Source organism: Anabrus simplex, chromosome 9, assembly GCF_040414725.1.
Source record: "Anabrus simplex isolate iqAnaSimp1 chromosome 9, ASM4041472v1, whole genome shotgun sequence".
NCBI lineage: Eukaryota > Metazoa > Arthropoda > Insecta > Orthoptera > Tettigoniidae > Anabrus > Anabrus simplex.
Window position 1 is genome coordinate 96010943 of NC_090273.1, and position 26222 is coordinate 96037164.

General features: G+C 42.0%; 1 protein-coding gene across 1 annotated transcript in view; it reads right to left on the minus strand.

The window, feature by feature from the left end:
- The window catches only part of LOC136880884 (cell adhesion molecule 1), a 164052-nt gene that overhangs the window by 104598 nt on the left and 33232 nt on the right, over window positions 1-26222 (minus strand). Inside the window, exon 3 of the mRNA XM_067153417.2 lies at window positions 25383-25518. Within this exon, the coding sequence (XP_067009518.2) occupies window positions 25383-25518 (136 nt within the window). The remainder of the gene's footprint in view (window positions 1-25382; window positions 25519-26222) is intronic.

The window sequence follows — 26222 nt, forward strand, 5'->3', positions numbered from 1 at the left end:
CTACCAAATGTACCCGTGCTTCGCTACGCTATTCTACATTTCATACGGATTTTGGCGCAAATTACTCTAAATTATTTTCTTCCTTAATTACTCCGTATGTATGCGAGTGTTAATCCGGAAACCTGGATACTCTTTCCCTTGAGGAAAATGTCGAAGCTATTCAAATGTATAACTTTTGGCTCGGGAAAATATCGAAATATGGATGTAAATTTAATGACGGTGCAGGCCTTCGTTTCGGGACAATTGGTGGCTAAACGGTAAGTTATATCACAAAACATATAGCACAATCGCCGTTCAATTTGGAGAGATCTAAACTTTGGTCCTATGACTTATTGTCGTGTCTCGATTGGTGATACGTTAGATAGCGCTGCCTTTCTCGGTTATAATCAAATTTCTCCAGCTCGATTGTGATTGGCATTAAGAAAAGGGCTGTCTTTATAATGAAAACTCTCCATCTCTACTGTGAATGGCAGTTTCCAAGTGAGCCTACCGTTATAGTAGAAACTCCGGAATTTGATGGTGATTGGCAGTAGGAAATATGGCCTGCCATTATCAACAAAACTTCCCCAATCCCTAACTTACATCGAAAACAACGTCCGACTCGTTGGCTGAACGGTCAGCGTACTGGCCTTCGGTTCAGAGGGTCCCGGGTTCGATTCCCGGCCGGGTCGGGGATTTTAACCTTAATTGGTTAATTCCTACGGCACAGGGGCTGGGTGTATATGTTGTCTTCATCATCACTTCATCCTCATCACGACGCGCAGGTCGCCTACGGGAATCAAATAGAAAGACCTGCACCTGGCGAGCCGAACCCTTCCTGGGATATCCCGGCACTAAAAGCCATACGACATTTCATTTTACATTTCATCGGAAACAATGTATGGTGTCCTTCCTGTTTTGTTTCTCGGATAGCGATAAGAGACAAGGAATGAAATATAATCTTACTCATTGCGTTTACAGTAATTTGCGGATAAATCTGTTTGAAACGTAGAATACCGTAGCGAAGCAGGGGGGACATTTGATATTATAAAATAAGATTTTTGTCAGAATTCCTCAGAATAAAAAAAAAGGCATTTATGTATTGGTCATGTCCACGCTAACATGTAAATGCACTTTTTAATTTTCCGACATTTCTGTCTGTCTGTCTATCTGTCTTCTGTATGAATGTACGCGTATCACAGGAAAATAGCTGAAGAGAATTTAATGAAAATCGGTATGTAAAGTTGGGGTGTGAGCTGCTACAATCTAGGCGATAAATAATTTTTGTTCACGCTGAGTGAAATGGTAGTTTAGGGGAAGGCTTAAAATCTAATTCTCAAATATTTATGTTATTAGTGGTCCTATCGATAAATACTGTATAACAAAAGGTATAGAAAATTAAATTTCCGATCATTTATATCTTGTACATTTTTATCGTGCAGGCTATGATAACAGATATATTAATGAATTTCGATTTTTGTTGCTAAGTCCATATCAACGCCGAGTCATGAGAAATTGGGCAAAGAATAATTGAATGAAAGTCGGTATGTAAAGTCGGGGAATAAGGAACTACAGTCTAGGCTATAAATACTTTTATTCACTCTAAATAATATGGTAGATAGGGGAGGGCGCCTAAAATTTATTTTTTAAATACCTATGTTATTGGTAGTCTCCGTGGCTCAGACGGTAGCGCGCCGGCCTCTCACCGCTGGGTTCCGTGGTTCAAATCCCGGTCACTCCCTGTGAGATTTGTGCTGGACAAAGCGGAGGTGGAACAGGTTTTTCTCCGGGTTCTCCGTTTTTCTCTGTCATATTTCATTCCAGCAACACTCTCTAATATCATTTCATTTCATCTTTCATTCATTAATCATTGCCCCAGAAGAGTGTGACAGGCTTTGGCAGCCGGCACAATTCCTATCCTCGCCGCTAGATGGGAGATTCATTCATTCCATTCCTGAGCCGGTCGAATGACTGGAAACAGGCAGTGGATTTTCATTTATATGTTATTGGTCCTATCGAAAAATACTACAGAACAAAAGTGGTAGAGAATACAATTTTCGATCATGTATGTCTTCTTTAGTTTTATCGTACCAAATATGATAGGAGTGGTGGTGGTGGTGGTGATTACTGTTTTAAGATGAAGTACAACTAGGCAGGCATCCTCTATATAGCACTAATCAGAGAAATAAAATGGAAGGGTTCCAACACTTCGAAAAGTATCGGCCTAAGAAAGACAAGGGCCACGAAGGGCGTGGAAATGAAAGACTCCCTAGGTCTCCATACGAAATAATATCGGAGTTAGAAAAGAACAAGAGTTGACCAAGCGAGGTCGTAACGGAACGATCGCTTGAAGAATAAGACAAGAGGGAGTAATGAAAGAAAGGAAGACTCCATTTACATTAGATGCCCTAATATCACAGAGTGATTGCCTGTCATTATAATGAAAACTCCCCAACTTGATTCTGACTGACAGTAGGTAAGAGGGCCTAGGAAAATTACATAACCCAGTCTTAACATGAAAAAAGATGTATGGTGACTTTCCCCATCGTGTTTCTGGGTTAACGTTAAGAGCTATGCAATGTCAGAAGTTCATAAAACTGAACAACAGTACCATTACATTAACCATTGTTTTTGTGATTTGTTTTGTCTCTTCTGTTGCCATTCATCTTCGATAGAGAAGATTACTACTGCGCACGGAGTATAACAACCTGCCTAAATATTGGCGGGAAGTAGCCGGGGAGTTAGATAACTTTCTTCTTTAGCATGCCACTCCTGTGGTTCATAAGTTTTCTGACTCTACTGGTTCATTACACACTGGTCCAGCATAGTATTACAGCAATTCGATCCCTACTCTGAGGTGCTGATTGGAATGAGGAATCTGTACATTTGAAGGAATAATGGCAGAGGAGTGTTCACGGCTGTCTCTGCCATGGTCATTCCAGCTCGGGAACTTTGAAATGCTAGGTCGGCAACATTGTACTGTTCGTTAAAAGTGAGAAAATGTGCGCTTTTTCATTTGATTGACAGTTGCTTTACGTCGCACGGACACAGATAGGTCTTATGGCGACGATGGGAGAGGAAAGGGCTAGGTGTGGGAAGGAGGCGGCCGTGGCTTTAATTAAGGTACAACCCCAGCATTCGCCTGATATGAAAATGGGAAACCATGGAAAACTAACACCAGGGCTGCCGACAGTGGGGTTTGAACCCACTATCTACCGAATAATGCCGCACTTAAGGTGCAAAGGAAGTGAAAATTAACTACACCCTAAGCCTCGTAACATAATACGGCCGGGGCGGAAAAGAACAAGATTTCTTTTACAGGTTACTTTATATCGCACCAGCAGCACAGAGGCGTTTTGGCGACGATGGGATAGGAATATGCTAGGAATGGAAGCAATAGGCCCTAGCTTTAATTAAGTTACAGCCCTAGCACTTGTCTGGTGTGAAAATAGGAAACCACCGAAAACAATTTTCAGGGCTGCCGACTGTGGGGTTCGAACCCACTAGCTCCGCAATGCAAGCTCACAGCTGCGTGCCCCTAAAAGCACGGCCAACTTGCTCCGTAGAAATGATCTTTGAAAGAGTTCGGACCGAGAAAATCCCTAGCTGTTGGCCGGAAATACAGGGGGTCATTAAATAAAGGTATAAAATGCATTACCTTTCTGGGGTTTTAAGTCGGCTATTAGAAAAGTGGGTCGCTAATGGAGGCGATCTTTAGGACAGTTTTCCGAGTAGATTTACAAAAAATAATAATTAAAAAAAAATATAGGCTTACGAAATTGAAAAGCAAGCTACACAGAATAGGAATGGGAGAATACTGTTACATAAAGGTACACAATAAAGAGAAGAGATTCATCAAGAAAGTAACGATGAGAGTGAAGGACATTGCGAAGCAGATGATTGTGGCAAAATGTGAGACTGAAAGAACATTACCAGAATGTTGTAAAATTACCAAAAATATGTCAATAAGGGAAGAATGGCTCCTAAATAGAGAACTAAGAGGTGTGGTGTTGTGGCTAATGGAGATATATAAAAATAATAATGTTTCATAATGAAAACCAAAAACCATTGTTTATTCTGTGGAGAAATAATGGAAGAGGCTCATCTATTGAGAGTATGTAGGGGAATTGATGCAATTTGGAATTAAATATTTGGGTGGTGAATATAAAAGAAAGAGAGAAAGATTTCCATACAAATGTTAAACAAAGAATGGATTAAAAAAAAGAATGGATCACATCGGGACGAATACCATTTTTTTTTTTTTTTGCATTTTAAGAAGTATGTGGCATGGGGACAAGGAAAAGAATAGCACTAACTAACAGTATGAACATAAACCAAGAACGGAGTCAACGTTTAGAATCAAGGTTGTATTTTAGTCACTTAATGTGTTAAATTGCATGTGAATCTTCTTATTTTACAACAGAGGAAATGTTTCTCCCTCATCTGCTGGAATTCCGTACCTGTAGGTCGAGAGCATGCATTCATTAATTGATAATATCTATTGTGAGTTAAGGAGAAATGTGGACGGTCTCGTAACAAAACAAATACTCGCACCAATTAATAATAAGGGTATTATACATTTGTCCTAGACTATAAAACACTATCAATGTCTAGGACAAAAATAAATATAATTTAAAAACTGCTATTTATAGATTAGGTTTAAGTGTAATTTTAAGGTAGTAGTAGATAAATTTAAATGTTATAAGAAAAGCATTCATGTATCAGAATAATATGAATTGCAATAAATGATTACTCTCTCCTCAGTTCCATGCGATCCGGATCTAGAGAGAGGAGTATTCTATTCTATTCTCAATATTATTCTTTCGTTTCATCCTCTTTGGGGTATGTTGAATCAATCATTTCTCTGTGTGTTGTCCTTTTCTTAGTGCTCAATATTTCTTCATTCTTTCTGATCTTCATTTCCTCTGAGATAATAGTTTAAAAAAAAAGTAGATTTGTATTGGAACCTTATATTTTCGTCTTTAGTTATTACTTTAGCTGTTCGATCGAATAGTGAATTTTTTGTAAGTTTTAATTCTACTAGGTCTTTTTCAAATTCTTTGAACCAGTTGGGTCTTGTTTTGCGGTTACAGAAGAAGTCAAAGATTTGTTTGCTTAATCTATTATGGTTCATTCTGAGAAGAAGACCATAAAAATGTATCCTTCTTTTCCGCATAGTGCCTGTAGAGTGTTTCATTATTGATGTGTATTATTCTGAAAATTTGGTACTATGCTATTTTTTAAAATTTTCCTTCCTTTTAGCTCGAGTTTCTCCATACGGCCTTTGAAATTCATGTTTAATATTTCTGATGCGTGTCCGACTCGTTGGCTGCATGGTCAGGGTACTGGCCTTCTATTCAGAGGGTACCGGGTTCGATTCCTGGCCGGGTCGGGGATTTTAATCGCTCCTGATTAATCCTTCTGGCTCGGGGACTGCGTATTTGTGTCCGTTCCAACACTCTATTCTTCATATTCAGACAACATACCACACTACCATCCACTACAGAAACACGCAACAGTGATTACATCCCCCCATATAGAGTTGTGTCAGGAAGGACATCCGGCCGTAAAACAGGGCCAACTCTACATGTGCGACGCAGTTCGTGCCCGCAACCCCACAAGTGTGGGATAAGCGGTAGGAAAAGAAGAAGAAGAAGAAGAAGATTTCTGCTTCGTATAGTGCCTCTGGTTTAATCAACTTTTTTCAATGTTTAATTCTGGATCTCAGTGAAAGGGATTTCTTGTTGTATGTATCTTTTGTTAGTTGGAAGGCCAGTTGAACTTTATATTTCCTGGATTCCATTGCTTTGCTTTCTACAGCATTCCAACTAATCCATTCTCCGAGATATTTGAATTTTTTTACAATTGCAATCTTTTGTTCATGGACTTCGATATATCTATTCTACCAAAATGTTAAGTAATTCCTCCTCACTAAAAAATTGTCTCTTTCTCGTTTTTGAAAGGGATTGTGGTTGATGTGATGATAAACACATACAATAATTATAACTATCCTAGGAAGGTTTGGTTTATAGCCGTGAAAAATTGACACAAAATGTACAGTCTTATTCATTGGAAATAATATGACAATGTGCTTCCCTAAAACGAGTTTATCAAGTCCTTATTTTACAGAGACGGACGGTTTGGCGCATCATTATTCAAGACCAGGTGATCATTGTTAAACGCATGAGAGAACCGCTGTATGGGAATGACAGATTGACAGGTGTGGAAGGTGCGGTACGGCAAAAGCGCAATGAAACATATCAGTGCTGGATTCTCACCCCTCATGGCATCTATATTTGAATACATATTTAGCCGGCCAGAAATGTAATCTCCGTTACGATAAGAGAGTGAAAAGAATTATAATTTCTAATTATTTTTAGGGGGAATTACTTTTAGTGCGAGGAGCATCCCAGGGCAAGTTCAGATCGCATGTTCTGTGGCTATTTTTCCCGGTACACCCCAGGGGGTGAGCTACAGGTACCGCAGTGTGAGGGTATTATCTGCGGATGCAGCTGTAATTATACGGGTCAGGAATGGATAAAAGGTGGCCGCGTCCCTGAGAAAGATACTATCCAGAAATTTTTGAGGAGTTGAGAATGGGAACTGTGTAGGTTTAACGTGCCTGCCTCTTACCCGGAGGCACCGGGTTCGATTCCGGCCAGGTCAGGGATTTTTACCTTGACCTGAGAGCTGGTACGAGGTGCACTCAGCCTACGTGATTAGAATTGAGGAGCTATCTGACGTTGAGATAGCGGCCCCGGTCTAGAAAGCCAAGAATAACGGCCGAGACGATTCGTCGTGCTGACCACACGACACCTCGTAATCTGCAGGCCTTCGGGCTGAGCAGCGGTCGTTTGGTAGGCCAAGATCCTTCAAGGGCTGTAGTGCCATGGGGGAGGGGGAGAATGAAAAACCGCGGAAATTAATTTTGAGATGAACCAACGGGGGATTTGAACCCAATTGTGATAGCTGCAGTCGCTTAAGTGCGGCCAGTATCCAGTAATCGGGAGATAGTGGGTTCGAGGCCCACTGTCGGCAGCCTTGAAGATGGTTTTCCGTGGTTTCCCATTTTCACACCAGGCAAATGCCAGGGCTGTACCTTAATTAAGGCCACGGCCGCTTCCTTCCACTTCCTAGGCCTTTCCTCTCCTATCGGCGCCATAAGACATATCTGTGTCGTGCGACGTAAAACAAAATAGCAAAAAACAAACAAACAAAAAAAACCTATTGTCTCCGGTGTAACGACCTAGCAACCAAAACTCATCGTGCCACAATGCACTGAGTTAACCTGCTCGATTTAAGTTTTAATGAATCACTAGATAACGCGTGGTGCTCCGCAGCATTGGTTATAAATAGGTCAGATAACTCGTCGTGATATGTCTATCTAAGTCAGGGCCTCTCAAACGCCCAAAATCTCACGCGTGCAGAGCGAGGCGCAAGAGCTCCGTGCACTGTGCATCGGTACCGCTCGGTGCCGCTCGGTATGGCTCGGATCAACGCTTCGTCTCTGGGCTACTCGGCTATGCTCGGCTCTACTCGGCTATACTCGGCTCAACTCAGCCCGGATTTGGAGCGCTACGGCGCAAGGGGGGGGGGGAAGGGAGACAGGCGGAGCGAGCGAGAGAGGCGTAAGGAAAGAGAGAGTTAGCGCTATTGCTCCAAATCGAGGAGTGGGGGGTCTGCACTCTGGTCAACCAAGCCAAGTCGTCTTTTGCACCGTGCACAGTGCATGCACCACGCGCATGCACCCTGAGAGGCCCTGATCTAAGTCATATTGTTTTGCCTGCCCTATGAACATTTAATAAGAAAGGCGTTATGGTACGCCGCAGTTCGCAGTCAGAATTCATCCATTCTGATGTCATCATGCCATCTATTTGATAAACATCCATCCATATATTCGTTTCTTTTATCCTGCAGTTCTTGATGTAAAGCTTGGTATTCTGTCGTAGAAGGCAATGGTACTTTTAATCGCCGTTCTTAGAGCGGTTTCCTTGAGAGCTCATAGGTTAGTCTCGAAGAAGAGTTTTTTGCCAGGGAGAAATTTTTTTAAAGTACATAGCCTTCACTCTTTCTAGTGTAGCTGGGTTTTCCTTCAATAGGTGTTCCCAGATAATGTCTAAGGCGTATGTCATGTTAGGGTCTGTTTGTACGTAGACATTTTTCCCTTAGCAGCATGTAAGATATCAGCAACGCTCTGCTATCTGTTGCTGGGAAATATTAGAGAATCAAAGAGTATCTACCAGGAAATAGTATTCTTCCGTGATCAGAGAAAGTGTATACTCTCTGCCTTGACAGGTAGTAATCAAACACGGCTGCATGCAATGACATAACTAAGGATGAAAATCACATATCGATGGCCTAGAATGAAAACCTCGTATCTCACAAAGTTCTTCCTGTCCATTACTTCCCTTAAGACTGGTTAAGCCTCCCAGCCACACATGAGTACGCAGTCCATCAGAACAATGTTCGTTGTGTTCTTTATTCCTATGCCGACGTGTGAAGGAAAATGAACCGTATCGTACCGTACTATAGGAAAGTATGTCTGCGTGACGTATTTACTGACTCCTACAGTATAATTTTATAAGGTTCATTTTCCTTTACGCATCAGCATAGGAAAATAAACCCAATGAACATTGTTCTGATGGACTGCATATTCATGTGTGGCTGGGAGGCGTGACCAGTCTTAAGGCAAATAATAGCTAGGAAGAACTTTTTGAGATACGAGGTATTCAATCTAGGCCATCGATATATCAGAATAGTAATGAAAGTGTTAGTCACTTAGCAACCTGCTAAGTATAATGTATTGCGGGTTAGGGTAACCCTTCGCCTGCAATTATTGCACTGATCATTGAATGATTTGATTTTATGTTTATATCTAGAAGTGCCAACGGAAATATATTTATAATACTAATAATATAAGAACCATCGTGCAATCAACAGGATTGAATGCATAGATTCACTGTCGCTAGGCATCGTACATAAGATAGGCAATACAAGTCAAGGAGCCATTTTACGTCCATGGTGTAGGAAGCCATTTTCGGTCCCCGACACGAGGAGCTATATTCAGCAGGTAATATCCGTAACTGTTTGTTGTGCGATGCCCAGCCAAATCTATAGCAAGCAGCGATATGAAATTGTTAACAGAGGCGTATTCTTAGATGAAATATTGACATGCCTTCATTACTTATTTTATTACTTTTTTCGTTTCAGTTTTTAATTTTATGGGTAAAACTTAATATTTACCTGATATTCATTTCATTCGCTTAAAATGTTCATGAATGGCTGTGTCAAAGAGCAATTCTTGCTCCGAGAAGTGAAGTTGTGAATGTCATCAACGAGAGACTCATTCCTGAGATTCAAATCATCACTTCGGATATACTCTGTCAGTTTAAGGGTCTGCAATTTCCCGTTTCTTTGAATTTCGCTATATGCATCAACAAGGCACAAGGAAAATCACTTAAAATTGTAGGACTCGTTCTTCGGAAACGGTGATTCTCCAATGGTGAGCTGTACGTCGGTTGTTCAAGAGTTGTTCTCAGCTCGAAATGGAATTACACTTGATATAGTTAATCCCGAAGCTCTTTAGGGAAAAATTAGTTTGGGATTTTGATGATGATGATAATGCTTGTTGTTTAAAGTGCCTAACATCTAGGTCATCGGCCTCCGATGGTACGAAATGAGACGAAATGCAATGACGATTAAAAGTCCAAAATCGTCAACTGATCAGAATTCAAAACGTGATGACGAAGAATGAATGGATGGATATGAAATTAAAACAATCAGTGGATCCGACCACATGCCCCACATTCCAAAAAAACTAGCGTTAAACAATAGTAGTACTGACCAAGGGACTGCTTCTAAAGTAGAATACCGAATCGATGACGCTTGCAGTCTAAACGGGTCCAAAATCCAGGTCATCGGCCCCTCATAATGGTACTTATCGCTAGGAAAGTAGAAACATGGCATTTGTCATGTTGCGGTACTAATCAAAAGTAGCGCTGTAGACTTGCGGTAAGCCACACATTATGGTACCACTCACAGGTAATGTAATGCGCACATGTAACATAGACCTATGGTGTTTCTCACATTGCGGCGCCATTTACAGGCAACGCAAGCCTGTGATGTTCCTCACATACGTGTACTAATCACAGGGACTCATACTATCCCGTGGTGTTCCTCACATAGTGGGTACTAATCATAGGAAAGGCAGACCGATGGTGTCGCTCATATAGTGGTACTAATCACAGGTACTGTAAAACCTACCCTGATTCACACACTGTCGCTACTTATCACAAATATATTGGTACTACGCACAAGTAAGGGCGACCCATGGTGTTCCCCGCGTGGTGGTACAAATTACAAGTGAATCGTTTGTTGCAGAAACAGCACTTCTCCACTTTTTGACACTATATGAGTTATTAATACTGCCATGATTAATGCACGAACGGCTACCATTTTGTGCAGAAGAAACACTTCTACCATATATCACTGCTTGTCAGTCACGAATGAAAGTTTCCGTTTTGTGCAATAAGAACACTTATCCCGGAGAGGTGTTGTTTTTACTTCAAACCACCCCGCTTCACAAAGTAGTTGTGTCAGTTCTTTCAGCTTGAGTCGCTAGGAAGAGGTGTGAAAAGAGATGCACAAGTCGCGTTTCATATAAATCAATTTATGGAGTTTCAGTATGAGGCAAATCATGTCTTAGGAAAATACTGTATTGATGGACTGTGCGTTCATACTTTCAAGTTGCTTATTTCTGCAACCCGTCTCCCTGTGTTACCAACTAGACTTGCTTATCCACAAGGCTGTCATCCATTAAATGAAAACAAATTAGCAGACATAAAGAAGTTGGAATCTTACATACCAGAAGAACACCATGAGTTTTATAATGAACTGTTTGCATGGACAACGTCAGCGCAATAGAAGTGAGAAGCATTGTTCAAAGATAAGAGACTTACATGTTACTGTATTATATTGTGTTGTTTTGTTTGATATATATTTTTAACTTTGGAAAGGGACATAAAAGGATTATTCTTCTGTTTATTTTTCTATACAATGTGGTCTAATCTTAATATGTGCAAATAAGTAAGTCTTATAAATAACTATTAAATAATGGGTTTAAAATATTTCCTCAGTACAAATAAAGTTCCTTTTGAAATCGAAATTACGTTAAAATCAATGTTACACTTCCTTATATTCTCATTAATTGTGTTTGTTGCAGAAACAGCACGTCTCCACCATTTTTAACTCTGTAAAGGAACGTATTGGACTAATTCATACAAACAACCTATCTATCATAGTCATTTCAACAGTAGAATAAGCATCATAAATATCGGAAGGATATAAATGACATTACACACTACAAACAGTTTTCCCTGTTTTCTGTACAATTTGGTACGTTGGAGAAGTATCGTTTCTGAAACAAACGATTCAAGTAGTATCATGATTCTAATTTGATCATTCCTTGGTCGCCCCTTTTAGTCACCTCTTACTACAGGCAGAGGATACCGTGGGTGTAATCTTTGTCTGTGTCCCCCACCCAAAGTGGATTGTGTGTTTGGTCCGCGTTAGCTATTTTATTTTGCTCAAGTCCTCCGGGAAGCCGGTTAGGACCCCCTATCCGCCACCTGGGACGCGCCACTCCCCCTGTTACGCCAGCGTTTTTTAAAATACAGAATACTTCTTTAAAACATTGTTTTAATATTATTTATACCATCCACCAACCCGGTACCGGTATCTTAAGCATTGAAATTAAAAATATAATTAAAAATAATGTAATTCTTTTGCTTTTAAACAATTAGTTTAGAAACATCTAACGCTTGAATTAATAAACGCAGGTGAAGCTGGGGGTTCATGCTAATAATAATAATAATAATAATAATAAGCCTGCAGTCTAATATCTTGGAACTTGAAAACAGGTGCAATGAGCATGGTATGAAAATTAGCCTCTCAAAGACTAAATTGATGTCAGTAGGTAAGAAATTCAACAGAAATGAATGTCAGATTGGTGATACAAAGCTAGAACAGGTAGATAAAGTATTTAGGTTGTGTGTTCTCCCAGAATGGTAATATAGTAAGTGAGATTGAATCAAGGTGTCATAAAGCTAATGCAGTGAGCTCACAGTTGCGATCAACAGTATTCTGTAAGAAGGAATTCAGCTCCCAGACGAAACTATCTTTACATCGGTCTGTTTTCAGACCAACTTTGCTTTACGGGAGCGAAAGCTGGGTGGATTCAGGATATCTTATTCATAAATTAGAAGTAACAGACATGAAAGTAGCAAGAATGATTGCTGGTACAAACAGGTGGGAACAATGGCAGGAGGGTACTCGGAATGAGGAGATAAAGGCTAATTTAAGAATGAACTCGATGGATGAAGCTGTACGCATAAACCGTCTTCGGTGGTGGGGTCATGTGAGGCGAATGTAGGAGGATAGGTTACCTAGGAAAATAATGGACTCTGCTATGGAGGGTAAGAGAAGTAGAGGTAGACCGGGACGACGATGGTTAGACTCGGTTTCTAACGATTTAAAGATAAGAGGTATAGAACTAAATGAGGCCACAACACTAGTTGCAAATCGAGGATTGTGGCGAAGTTTAGTAAATGCACAGAGGCTTGCAGAATGAACGCTGAAAGGCATAACAGTCTATAATGATGATGTATGTATGTATAATAATAATAATAATAATAATAATAATAATAATAATAATAATAATAACAACATATTTACGAGGTCTGGAATGTCTGTCATTTTCTCAGAATTCATGAGCCTTACCAATCTTTTACGGATACACTCATTTTCCTTTCGATAAATTGGATCTCTCTATCTCCCCTGTGAGTGTACTTTCTGCATGTCGTAAGAGCCTACTAAGAGAGGAACAACCAAAAAGTCTGTACTTGCTCTCTCGTCTTGTAAGGCCCAAAACATCTATGATTCTATGGTTGTCCGTGTAGTTCAACTCCGAAGTCATTTTGTTTATTTCCTGATAGAATTCATTAAAACTTTTAGACGCAGCACGCTAGTGAGCTTTTTGTGAACGCACTATTTTATACGAAAAAAGTTATTATTTTCAATTGACGGAAGTAAGGTTAAAGAATAACCTACGATTAACTATTTTCTTTCTTATTTACGCTGTCTTAGAAGTTTACAGGGCATTTATTTTTCGGCACTCTTCCCAGGTAAACCAGTTCTCCTCACACGGGAGATGAATTATTGTGTGCTTCATCCTGGTGCTAATCCTCTTCAACGAAACGTGTCATTGTATACTGTACACGATCTCTGGGCAATATAACTTATTAACGTTGATCATTTTGAACTATTAATGGCGTTATGGCTTTTTGTGCCGGGAGTGTCCGAGGATATGTTCTTCCCGCCAGGGGCAGGTCTTTTGATTTGACTCCCGTAGACGACCTACGCGTCGTGATGAGGATGAAATGATGAAGACTAAATATACACCCAGCCCCCGTACCAGCGAAATTAACCAATGATGGTTAAAATATCCGACCCTGCTGGGAATCGAACCCGGTACCCCTGTGACCAACCATTTAGCCATGGAGCCGGACGTCATTTTTTAACTGAAGGCTTACACATCAATAAATTCCATCCACTGCTCTAGAATGCGTTCTTTTATACTGGAATAAAACATCCCTTTTAAAATGAAACTAGGATTATGTTCGATAAAGGAACGTTCTCCAGAAAACAAATGCATTTCAGTGAACGCTGTCATCTACAGATTTCTTCTCCTCAAATCTTTTACAGCTCCTTCTTCAGAATCGAAGAAAACATTCTGTTTAACGTAGTTCTCGTCTCTGGCCGACAGTTTATGTACCGTACAGGATGATGATGCTTGTTGTTTAAAGGAGCCTAACATCGAGGTCATCGGCCCCTAATGGTACGAAATGAGATAACAACGAAAAATTGAAAAGCATCCACTGACCAAAATAAAAAAAATGTCATGAAGAATGAATGGATGGACATGAACACCAAAAAAACAAACAAAAAAAACCAAACAAACAAAACAGTGGATCAGACTCAATAAAGATTGTAAATAATAGTATTAGTGACCAAGGGACCACTTATAAAGCACTTATCGGAAGTAAAGGAGAACCATTATATTTCTCAAGCTGCGGTACTAATCAAAGGTAGCGTAAACTCACGGTGTTCCAAACATTAAGGTACTACTCACAAGTATTGTACGTCGTAAAGGTAACGCAGACCTATGGTGTTTCTCACACAATGGCGCCACTCATAGCCAACGCAAACCGATGAGGTTCCTCACCTAGGTGTACTAATCACGGGCGCCGGCATTCCCGTGGTGTTCCTCACATAGTGGGTACTAATCACTGGCAACGCAGACCTACGGTGTCGCTCGTATAGTGGTACAACTCACAGGCTACGCCCAGACGCGTGGTGTCGCTCACACGGGTACAACTCACAGGCAACGCCCAGACCTGTGGTGTTGCACACACGGGCACGACTCACAGGCAACGCCCAGACCTGTGGTGTTGCACACACGGGTACAACTCACAGGCTACGCCCAGACGCGTGGTGTCGCTCACACGGGTACAACTCACAGGCTACGCCCAGACGCGTGGTGTCGCTCACACGGGTACAACTCACAGGCAACGCCCAGACCTGTGGTGTTGCACACACGGGCACGACTCACGGGTACTGGAAACCCACAGTGAACCCCACTCGAGTGCTACGAATCACAAAAATATGGAGTACCTAACAGAGTGGTACTACTCGCAAGTAAAAACGACCGATGGTGTTCCGCGCGTGATGGTACTAATCAAAAGTAGTTTCATGGTTCTAATCCAAGAATCCCTTGGTCGCTCCTTTTATTCGACTCTCACGACAGGCAGGGGATACCGTGGGTGTATTATTCGTCTGCCTCCCCCACCCACAGGGGGTGTGTGTTTGGTCCGCGAGAGGTATTTTATTTCCCTCAAGTCCGCCGGCAAGCCGGTTAGGAGCCCCCTATCCGCCACCTGGGACGCGCCACGTGGGAGTATCACCTCTCCCCCTGCTACGCCTGCGTAGCAGGTTCGTGGCCGTACAGGATGGAACTCCTCTCTATTGTTTGGTATACTCTGTGTGATCACTGGCATGTGACCTAAATTCCCAGTCTAAAACCATAAGCAACGATGCTGTAAATTGGAATTTCGTTGCAATTGTTAAATACTTTTTACAGAAATGAAGTTTTGTAAAAGGGTAGTAGGGATATCCACCGGAGTTTATTTATAAAAAGAAATTCCGTGATATAAACGAAGGCTGTAAGTAAAGTGGTAGCAATGTAGTTTAGACACTCCCAGGAGATAGTGCATGCGCGAATAGAATATGGGAGCGGTCATGTGGCGCTGTTGTCGATGTGTAGTGTGCACTTGACAGGCATCCAGTTGGAAGTGTCGTTGCTGTGTGGCGTTGAAGTGAAGAGTGTTGATTTCACCGGTCTAAAGCATATTTTCAAAAGATGGTCAGCGTTTGTGGATTAAAATCGAGGTTGCTCGTGGTAAAAATGCATCAGAATTTTATCGAGGAATACGTGAAGCCTGTGGCGAGAATGCATTACCGTATGGGACGGTTGCACGGTGGGTCAAGGCGTTTCGTGCGGCTCGGAATGAGGTCTTGGAACACCCTCCGTACTCACCAGACATGAGTCCTTGTGACTTCAACCCCTCCGATGCCGCCGATTGTCTGACGTGGCATCTGTACTCCGCGCAATAGGGCGCTTCGTCGTTGTCATCAACAGAGAACGCTGTGTCAAAGGTCCCCAACGGCTTCCCGACATTTGGCAAGAGGTAATGGATTCTGTGGGTGACTATATTGAAGGAATGTAATGGAAATGTACTTGTTAGCTCATTAAATATTCCGTTCTATCAATATTGACACTTTTTTATGTACAGGTCGCGTACAATTGCGTTCGATAAAAGAACGTTCTCTGGAAAACAAATACATTTCCATGAATGCTGTCGTCTACAGATTTCTCATCCTCAAATCATTTACAGCCCCTTCTTCAGAATCGAAGGAAATATTGTTTAAGGTAGTCTCCGTCCCTCTCTGACAGTTTATAAACCATACAGAATGGAATTCATCTATATTCATTGGTACATTTTATGTGATCACTGTCATGTAACCTAAATTTTCAGTCTAAAGAAAGGATGCTGTAAATTGGAACTTCGTTGCAAATATTAAATACTTTTTACAGCGAGAATTGAAGTTTAGTAAAATGATAATAAGAAAAACCACCGACGTTTATTTTAAAAACTACTGAGTTCCCTGATATATAATATACATTTCTCTAGTTTTTTAGTCTGAGAATAGAATGCAACCAAAAATGGATCACGATTTTAATGATTTACAAAGAATTTAAAGTTGTTATTTCAAGACAACGAGAAACATTGTTGCCATATCTTAATTAAGGCCACGGCCACTTCCTTCTTACATGTAGCTCTTCCCTATCCCTTCGTTGCCATAGCACCTACCTGTGTCGGTGCGACGTAAGGCACATTGTGAAAAAGAAACCCAACGGGAAGCAGTAAAAATATATGAATACTTTATATGTAAGCACATAACAGAGAATATCTATGACTCAGAGCCTCTCAGAGTGCATGTTCCGGTGCACTGCGTGGCGCAAGGTGAAAGAGACTACTTTGCTGGGTTGACCAAAGTGCAGACTCCCAATGCTGGATTTTAAGTAATAGCGCTGTCTCTCCCTTTCTCTTAGCCTGTCTCGCACTCTCCGCATGTCTCCTTCTTCCTCACTTGCTCTTTAGCGCTCCGCCATCCGAGCAGAGTTGAGCCGAGCTTAGCAGAGTTGCCCCGGGACAAAAAGCCGGTTCAAGCCAAGCCGAGTCGGGCCGATGCATGGTGCACAGGTCCTCTGCGCCTCGGTTTGCACGCATGAGATTTTGGGTGTTTGAGAGGCCCTGCTATAACTTACAAGAAGTTACACGGTTCCACCCGCGTTGAGATCAAAGTTAATTATATTTTTGCACTGTTGGTAAAACAACACATAACTCACCCCCTCATCACCCGCCCTGTCAAATTTTATTTCTCTCATCGGGCACTATGTCTCATAGCATGTCCAAGGAAACATTACTTTCTCCAGAACAAGCATTTTTAACAGATTAGTTAACCGAATTTCTTTTAAGGCTCCTAGATGTTCATTTCCTTTGACTTAGTCCATAATCCCCTGTGAGTGGGGCGGTAGAATTAACATCCACGGTATCTCTTGCCCGTCGTAAGACTAAATGGGACCTTAGGGTTCTTAAGTTGGGAGCGTGTGTTGGTGAACTTCCAGCCCATATCTTAGTCCTGACATTACTTCCGCTTACTTGTGCCAGGCTCGGACCTCCATAACTTAAAAACCATATTACCGCTGTATTTCTACAAGATAAACATTTCTGTATCCTGGTACGCTATACTTTGTCCATTGTGGCAATCCGTAGTTGCGGATAGTCGTTGATTCGTTCAATAAATATATAATTACGCAATACAGACATCGTTTTAGGATTAAGAAGAAACGGAGAGTAATGTAAAATTATGGTACATACAACTGAAGCAAGTAATCAGCACCTGAATGCGAACATTACATACTCAATCATGGCATTGAAGTTAATTTCCTAATAAATGAATTGCGAGATTATATCATAGAGCAAAATCCACCTGTAAAGTAAACTACTACAGCAGGCACTGAAGAACTACAGAAGAGTTTTTTTAAGGACATCGAGAGATGGCAGTTACTGAAGTTAGCCCCGCCATTTTTGGCCACTGCATCTTACAGAGCCAGAGAGAAAGTGAATGGGACAACTTGAGCTGCCGTTACCATGGCTACGGCTGGCCATTCGTTGTTCAGTTTCTAAGAGTGGGGAGAATTATTTTAGCAATATCTCGAAGAACATTTGTTTTAGGGTCTAAAATTTTTGTTTTCGCGGTCCCGTAGGGACTTGCCGAGTATTGTTCATCACAATGAGGGGCGTAAAATGAACAGTGTCCGGTCCTTCTACGTCACCCTCGATAGTATGCCTGTTTTATGATTTTCTGCTTTGTGCCCCCTTACCAGGTGGAGTTAAAATTTGAATTTGACAATATTAAATTCTATGACCGGTCCGAATACCTCATGTACCTTAGTCAAAATTTTGGTACTGAGCAATGGAGACGTGTAGGTTTCTATAACAAGCAAGCAAACTTACTTTTAATTTTATAGATATAGATGATATTTTCACAAATTCTTAACTACATCGCAATTTCGAGTTTTATGATTCCGTGATCCTTGTAAATCTGATCTCTGTGTATATTTTTAACGCTATATACATTATGACGGGATAATTCAACACGAAATCCAAGGGGATTCGAATCTCGGTCGTCAGGGAGGAAAGAAATTAACCTAGCTACTGCATTAAACGCATCCCAAAGTGGTAGCAATGGAGAAAAGAATAAGAATAAATGACATTTTTGCTAGGGTAGTTACAAGGTTTTGGAAGTTTAACTAAAATTTTGATGACCTCAACTTTTCCTTTTATTGACAGTGTATATTATGAAGACAGGATAAATTGGATTGTGCAGTTTTTGGTATCAATATTTAATCCATATTTCATTTCTCCCCACCTCACTTGTAACCTGTACCAAATTACATGTGTGACGTGGGAAAGCAATTTCACTCGCTGAATGTAATCTAACTTTTAATTTCATGCTACTTTCACGAAAATTCCTGCAAGTTCCATGATCGAGTCTTAACGAGGAGTCGGCGTCATTAGACTAATGCAGTGTGTAATTAACAATTAACAGCTTAAATCCGTGTGTCGACACTGCACTCGTTTTCTAATTGCCGAATGTCGCCTCTGGCGCTGCGTGGAGCAGTCTTACCAGGAGCTTTGCTTACATGGTAGAGGTATCTTCGGCGAAGTGAGAAAGATCTGCGGAATAAATGGATGTCTCCTGTGAATGAAATCTCCTTTCCAATGCATTAAAACCCAGACTTATGCTATTAGAACAATATTATAATCATTTTGAAAAGTAAATCGAAGTTACCACTTAGTAAATTTATTTACTTATTAATTAATTAATTTATTCATCTATTCACTCATTCACTCAGTTTGAACATAGTCTGACTCAGATTGTAGTTTACTTTACAAAAATAGATGTAATGCAAAGCTAATGAAATATTATTTATTTTTTATTTTTTATTTAATCGTATGTAATCAGACATAGTAGATAAATATACAAAACTTCACGTTGATTTCCACATTCTGAAGTCATCTGTTAGCGTTGGATGTGAAACTGAACTCGACGTTAAGGCTTCTAGGGTAAGATCTCAGAGGACTGCCCTGGGTGGGGTGTTCGAGGTCTGCTCTTTCAGACCACAGTGGCACGCTGCTGAGCTGATCCAAGCTCCACTTGTGCCACAAGTGGTTGCAGAGGCACAGTCGAGTCCTAAACCTGCTGGGACGGGACCAAACCCTTCTCGGGAGGTCAGAATCTTTTGGTTTCGTTGTAAGATCCAAGGAGTGACCACCTGATCCCAATGTTTGCGTGGATGATCCATCCTTTCCGCTTTGGTTTATACCAAACCCATCAGCAATGAGTTTGCCTGAAGTGACACACACTAGTCTCCTCGATTGAAGTTGTTACAAAGGATGGCAACATTGTTCGTGGAGTGGCAAAGACGGTGCCCAATTCATCTTCGTTTCCCTCAACAGCGCTTGTTTCCTTCTTAGGTGTGGTGGAGGAACGTGGCTCAGCCGACGCAGTCGGTGGCATAGGGTCGACTTCACAGAACCAAAGATGTAACGTATTGTAACATTTAACTTTGCATCTACTCTTCGCATGTGCACCCTTTCCAGCCATACATGTGCACAGTATTCAGCAGACGAATATACAAGACTAATGCCATTTAGATGCAGACAAGCAGCAGAGGTCCACCAGGAAGTATAAGGGCCATTCAAAAAAGAAATGAGCCGGAGACTATAAAATGAAAACTGCTGAAAGGAGTGTTACAAAATTGCCTGCGGAAGAAGGTGCGGTCCCTATAAGATGGCTGCGGTATTAAACTCGCCGCTGCAGGGACATGGGTGCACACAACGTGACGACAGAGCGAGTACGCCCACGCGTTGATCGTCCACTGCACCCAGTCGTGCTGGAAACGGTGAAAAGGAGGCGGATTCAAAAGAAGAGCAAAGGGGTGTGCAGCGTTTCCTGACAGCAGAAGGAGTGAGGGTAACGAAAGTTCATCGAAGAGTGGCACAAATATACGGAGAGCAGTACAGGTCCGTTGCGAAGGTCAAGGCATGGCACAAGCGATGATGCACGGTTTGGAACGCCACAACGCATCACTGATGCCATTTTCCAGCAGGTGGATGCCCTCATTATGCAAGAACGGCGAGTTACGGTAGCAACCAGTGCCGCAGAGGTCGGAGTGAGCGTCGGAAGTGTCCACGCCATCATTAAGGACAGATTAAAATTTCACTAAAATTTCGCCCAATTGCTGCTTCACAGTATTCAACCTGCACAGGAAGCATGGCGAATGGACCTCTTCCTGTTGAACATATACTGCGCTGTGCCAAGGAAGGGAATTAGCTCCAGGCACGAGTGGTCTCTGGAGATGAGACGTAGTTTCATCACATCAAAACTGAGTCAAAACGACAAATTCTCCGGTGGAAGCATGCGAGGTCACCGCCACCTAAAAGAAGGCTCTGAGAGGCAAACGATTTACCTTGGACATCGACGTCAAGCAGTACGTTCGGAATTGGTTCACAATGCAGCCCCAGGAATTTTACGAGAAGGCCACTCACCGACTTGTGTCACAGTGGGACAAGAGCCTAACAATACTGAGCAATATTTTTGAAATAACGGTACAGGTTTTTATTTTATAGCCTCCGGCTCGTTTCTTTCTTGAGTGGTCCTTATACCACTGAGCTTATGTAGTATAATGTTTCTAGGACTGACTTTATGAGATAGACTGGTGAGTTGCTATTTGTACCTCAGGGTTCTCTCCAGAGGGACACCGAGACATTAATGAAAATATTTGTATCCCAGATTATATCCGCGGAAGAATACTTCTGGTTCATAGTTCTCTACGCAATTTGCCAGATGGAAACAAGAGACTTGAGAAATGCTGACATCTCCTCCAAGTCTGCTGTCCCCATCTTCAAAACTCCTATTGTGTGCTACCAGTGTGATGCCGCCTGCATATATAAATACTACTACTACTTATCGTATGGCCTCTGCTACCGTATGCAAATATTTTAATTTGACGCCATCTGGATGTCTTCTTGTCAGTTTCAACATTCCGTTTTACTCTAGGCCTACTAGAGGGCAGAGTAAACGGAATCTCTCTTGCGCGTTAATGGCTGTGATTTTAATGATTTTCGTCAGTTAAACACCAAATGAACACCAGAGATCTTTTACATGCCGATATCGTACGACATGGAGTGTCGAAAAGACTTTACTCCACCCTTCAAAAATCCGACAACATCTATCGGGTTTGAACCCGCTATCTTGGGACCTACTGGCCGAATCTTCCATTGATCCACGGAGCCAGCTGCCAGCATTGATGAGCTTTGTAGACGTCGCTGTTGGTAGGTCATGGGTGCAAAAGTTAAAAATAAGTTGGGTAAGAACTGATCCTAATTTTCGTAGACCGTTATTTAGTTTTCTTCTTAAGCTTTCAGAATCACCTAGGAGGATCTAAAACTGGCTTTCACTGAACATGCCTATTGAATATTAACGGCCGATCGCAGAAACGATGATTAGTTTTAAGCCTGAGACAACGTCTGTCTAAACAACATCTAAATCGAGCACGATTTTCCATTGCATAAACAATGTTCAGCCGATGTATAACTAGACATCGCTTAAAGTTCCAATATTGGTTTGAAAATGGAGATAGAAGTATCTTTCATGCAACTCTTTGCCTGTCACAACCAATGAAATTCGACGGTGCGCACGCCGAACGCCAGTCAGCTGTTTGTCTTCCTACACATTACTCAAATATGGCTAAACATGAGCATGACTTGCCCACAGATAAGAGTATCGCTTTTGGTGGAAATTAAATCTCATATTATTATCGACAATAAAACGACACGCCACCGTACGAGGAAGTGTAGCTGTGATTATAGCATTGTTACAGTGAGTGTAGTCTACTCATAAATACGGTAGCTTCGACGAAGGGAAGATGAAGCAATAGTAATGTCTAACCGAGTGTGTTGTACAGGCCATATAGATGTAGCTTACATTCTGGAGATCGTAGGTTCGAAACGCATCATCGGCAGTCCCGAAGATTGTTTTCCGTAGTTTCCCTACTTTTACACCAGGCAAATACTAGGGCTGTTATTGTGGCCACGGCTCTTCTTCCCCAGTCCACCTCTTTAAATAATAATCTCTACCATCATCACCACTTGCCTTTTCCTATCTGATAGTTACCGAAAAGGTTTACGATTATATTTATATAAGAACCAGATACAACCTAATTTTTAGTTTTCACTATTATGTGGGTTTACTTGACAGTAAATATAAGTGAATTCCTCGCGGTTGATGTATGTGACAGCCCTCTGGTGATTGGGACAAGTTATTCTGATAGTGGAAGTGACCTATAATTCCGTGGAATTTACCCCATGTGTATAATAAAATATATCGGTTGCCAAGAACCGGCCCCGTGGTGTAGGGGTAGCGTGCCTGCCTCTTACCCGGAGGCCCCGGGTTCGATTCCCAGCCAGGTCAGGGATTTTTACCTGTACCTGAGGGCTGGTTCGAGGTCCACTCAGCCTACGTGATCAGAATTGAGGAGCTATCTGACGGTGAGGTAGCGGCCCCGGTCTAGGAAGCCAAGAATAACGGCCGAGAGGATTCTTCGTGCTGACCACACGACACTTCGTAATCTGCGGGCCTTCGGGCTGAGCAGCGGTCGCTTGGTAGGCCAAGGCCCTTCAAGGGCTATAGTGCCATGGGGATTGGGGGGATTGGTTGCCAAGAATTGTACTCACTTTGACAGTTACTAGACTGTCCCTTTGTCAGTTTCAAGAAACAAGTCTCTTGATAAGCGAAACCCTATTTTAAGATCTATCTCCCCGTACATGTCAAATGAATTGCTGCGATTTAGCAGCGGAAGACCACACAGAGGCCGTCGGACTAAATTTCTTCGATAAATCGTCTCAACATGATAATACAAATTACATGTTTCATGGTGCATAACCCCTGCTTGTGATTCACTCTTCTCATCTGAGGTTAAACAGTGCTCTCGGCAGTGTTTAAACATGACCGTTTGAACATCGCTTTTTCTTTTTTTTTGCTAGGGGCTTTACGTAGCACCGACACAGATAGGTCTTATGGCGACGATGGGATAGGAAAGGCCTAGGAGTTGGAAGGAAGCGGCTGTGGCCTTAATTAAGGTACATCCCCAGCATTTGCCTGGTGTGAAAATGGGAAACCACGGAGAACCATCTTCAGGACTGCCGATAGTGGGATTCGAACCTACTATCTCCCGGATGCAAGCTCACAGCCGCGCGCCTCTACGCGCACGGCCAACTCGCCCGGTGAACATCGCTTTTAGACAGTGTCTAAGTGATAAATAACGTCTCGGCAATGCGGCAGCCATACTTAGGCATTGTTTAATCGTAGACGTCGTCTAAACACCGCTTCTGCGATCGGCCCTAAGTCTGTAATGTTTCGGCTAGGAACAACTTGCAACAATTTATAGATGAACCTGTGTCTCGAAATAGTCCACTGTGAGGTCAATAAAGACGGCCGTTTCAGCTGCATTTGGAAACCTGTATCAACGTGTGTGGTAAGGGCTAGAAATTGATCAGTCCAGCTACGTCCGTTTATGAAGCAGCTTGTTCAGGTTGGGTAGCAGCCACGATGAGCGGCACTATTCTGGCAAGGAAGACTTGTTCCAGAAGTTTATAGGAGCAGTTGAGAAGTACTATTGGGAGAGAACTTTCAGGATTATGTTCTGACTTGCAAGGCCCGAGAATGTATTACTTTTTATACTATGAACTGTTTGGGAAGTTTGTTCTTTTCAAGAATGTACGAGATAAGTAATCCATCTTACACTGCATAATCTCTATTCCTAATAAATTCATTATAAATATTACCGTGTGAACAAAATAAAACTGTGCCGGATAATATTTTCAATAGGACTAACGCGGGATTAACCCTCACATTGAACATCACAGAAGATACTGGAAATTGCCTAATCTGAAGAAATGAAAAAATTGAACATCCTAAAGCCTGACTCCACTTCACTCAGAAACCACCGGCAGAACTCAGCACGTGAAGGTTCGTCTGGACGCTTTAACGCATGCACAACAGTAAATTTGTAAGGATACAGATGCCGGTCCTATTTGATAAGGTTTCAACACGACGATGTCTCAATTCTCACTTGTAAGGTAAACGGCTGCCTCTTACCCTGGGTTCGATTCCCGGCCAGGTCAGAAATTCTGACCTGAATCCGAAGCCTGGTTCGAGGTCCATTGAGCCTACGTGATTACAATTGAGGAGCTATCTGACGGTGAGGTACGGCTCCGATCTAGAAAGCCAAGAATAACTCCCGAGAGGATTCGTCGTGCTGACCACACGAAATCTCGCAGCGGTCGCTTGGTAGGCCAAGGCCCTTGAGGGATCTAGTGCGATGGGGTAAATTAGTTTACAGATAAATGACACTGAGATTTCATTGGACTTCGTTCCAGGGTTTCCTTTACTTCTTTTCTGGTGTTCGAACTCTTTCTCCGGAGAGTTACGGTCTTGAATCGTATGCCCCTTTCACGCCATTTTACCACTAAAGTTTGCATTGCAGACGTTGCTGGAGGTTTTGCCAAAACGCTTCCAGTCTTAAACACTTGCAGTAACAGTGTTGCTCAGGTTTTCGACGAATCGCGCTCGGCATAACACTCGACAATGAACACGCGCTGTTTTATCGTGAGCACCATTTTGTGTTGGATACAACTGGTCACTAAACACGTCTGCTCCTCTCACTCACTCACACGTAAAGACATAGCGACATAGTCGGGTGGGAGAGCGCGTACGCGCTGACATGTGACAGCAATCGTTTGGTGCATCGAAATCACGGTTTCCAACATTTCCTGTGATGCGCAGTTCTCCCGTTCATTAACAAGGATGAATTCCGCGTCAGTCTTATAAATAATTTCCGGGCCAGTTTTATTTTGTCCGCCCGAAACCGATGTTGACAATTTTAAAATGTACGATTCAAATGATTGAAAATAAACGCGGTATGTTTAAGCTTATTATTTGTATACTTTTATTAACGAAGGTAATGATGTAAACACTGAAAATAAACAGGCTGGTTAAATAAAAAATATACAGAGTGTCAACTAAACGACAGAGCAAGAAACGTTTCAAGAATATCGAGTATTGATTTTACTGGGCATGCACTATAAAACACTTACCAACCACTACCATATCTCCGTGATCTGACACAGTCTGGAAGGAAGGTGCCTCGCCGGATACCTCACATCGGTACCTTCCAGAACTCTCTAGGTTTACTGAACGTAATGTCACTTGACTTTCCGTTGAATTAGAGATCTGGAATGAGAGAAGAACAAGTATCAAATTCTGCAACCCATTTTCAGTTTCATTCTAAATGAATACATACATTTGGGGGTCGGAATGGATGCCAGAATTATCAGTGTGTCATGAAATATTCAGATGCTGACCACTCAACTGAAATACTTCACCTACAAGATAAAAGTTAATTCAGCACTCAAAATCTTAAAAAAATATCTACGCTTGTGATTCAATACAGGAACATACACTGAGTGCCGAAAAGTCATGGAAAGAGACTGAATGTGATGTTATTAAAGAATTGCTCCTCCACGAGCCCTCAAAACGGTTATGTGTCGAGGTGTCAACAAAGGGACACGGGTTGGTTGTCGGCTGGTGAAGTCTATGCAGTCTAGTTGCCTCTTTACAGTCCTGGTAGGAATGGTTCCTGGCTCACAACATTCAACTGGGCGGTGATCTGACTCACAGTAGCCCGTCAAGCGCCCAGTATGGTTCTGCGGAGGTGACGTGATGTCCCATAGTTCAACACCTGTAGTCTTCCCATACGGTGGTTTACGCGGAAGGTAACATTTTCTCTGCGATATTGAAGATCCACCCTCGAAACTCTTGGCCTCACAAATCTGAATTCGCGTGTAATCTCCGCAATGCTATGACGCATGCGCCGTGCGCCGATGATCATCTCACGTTCAAAGTCGGTTGTCATCTTAACGACACTGGTGTCTGTG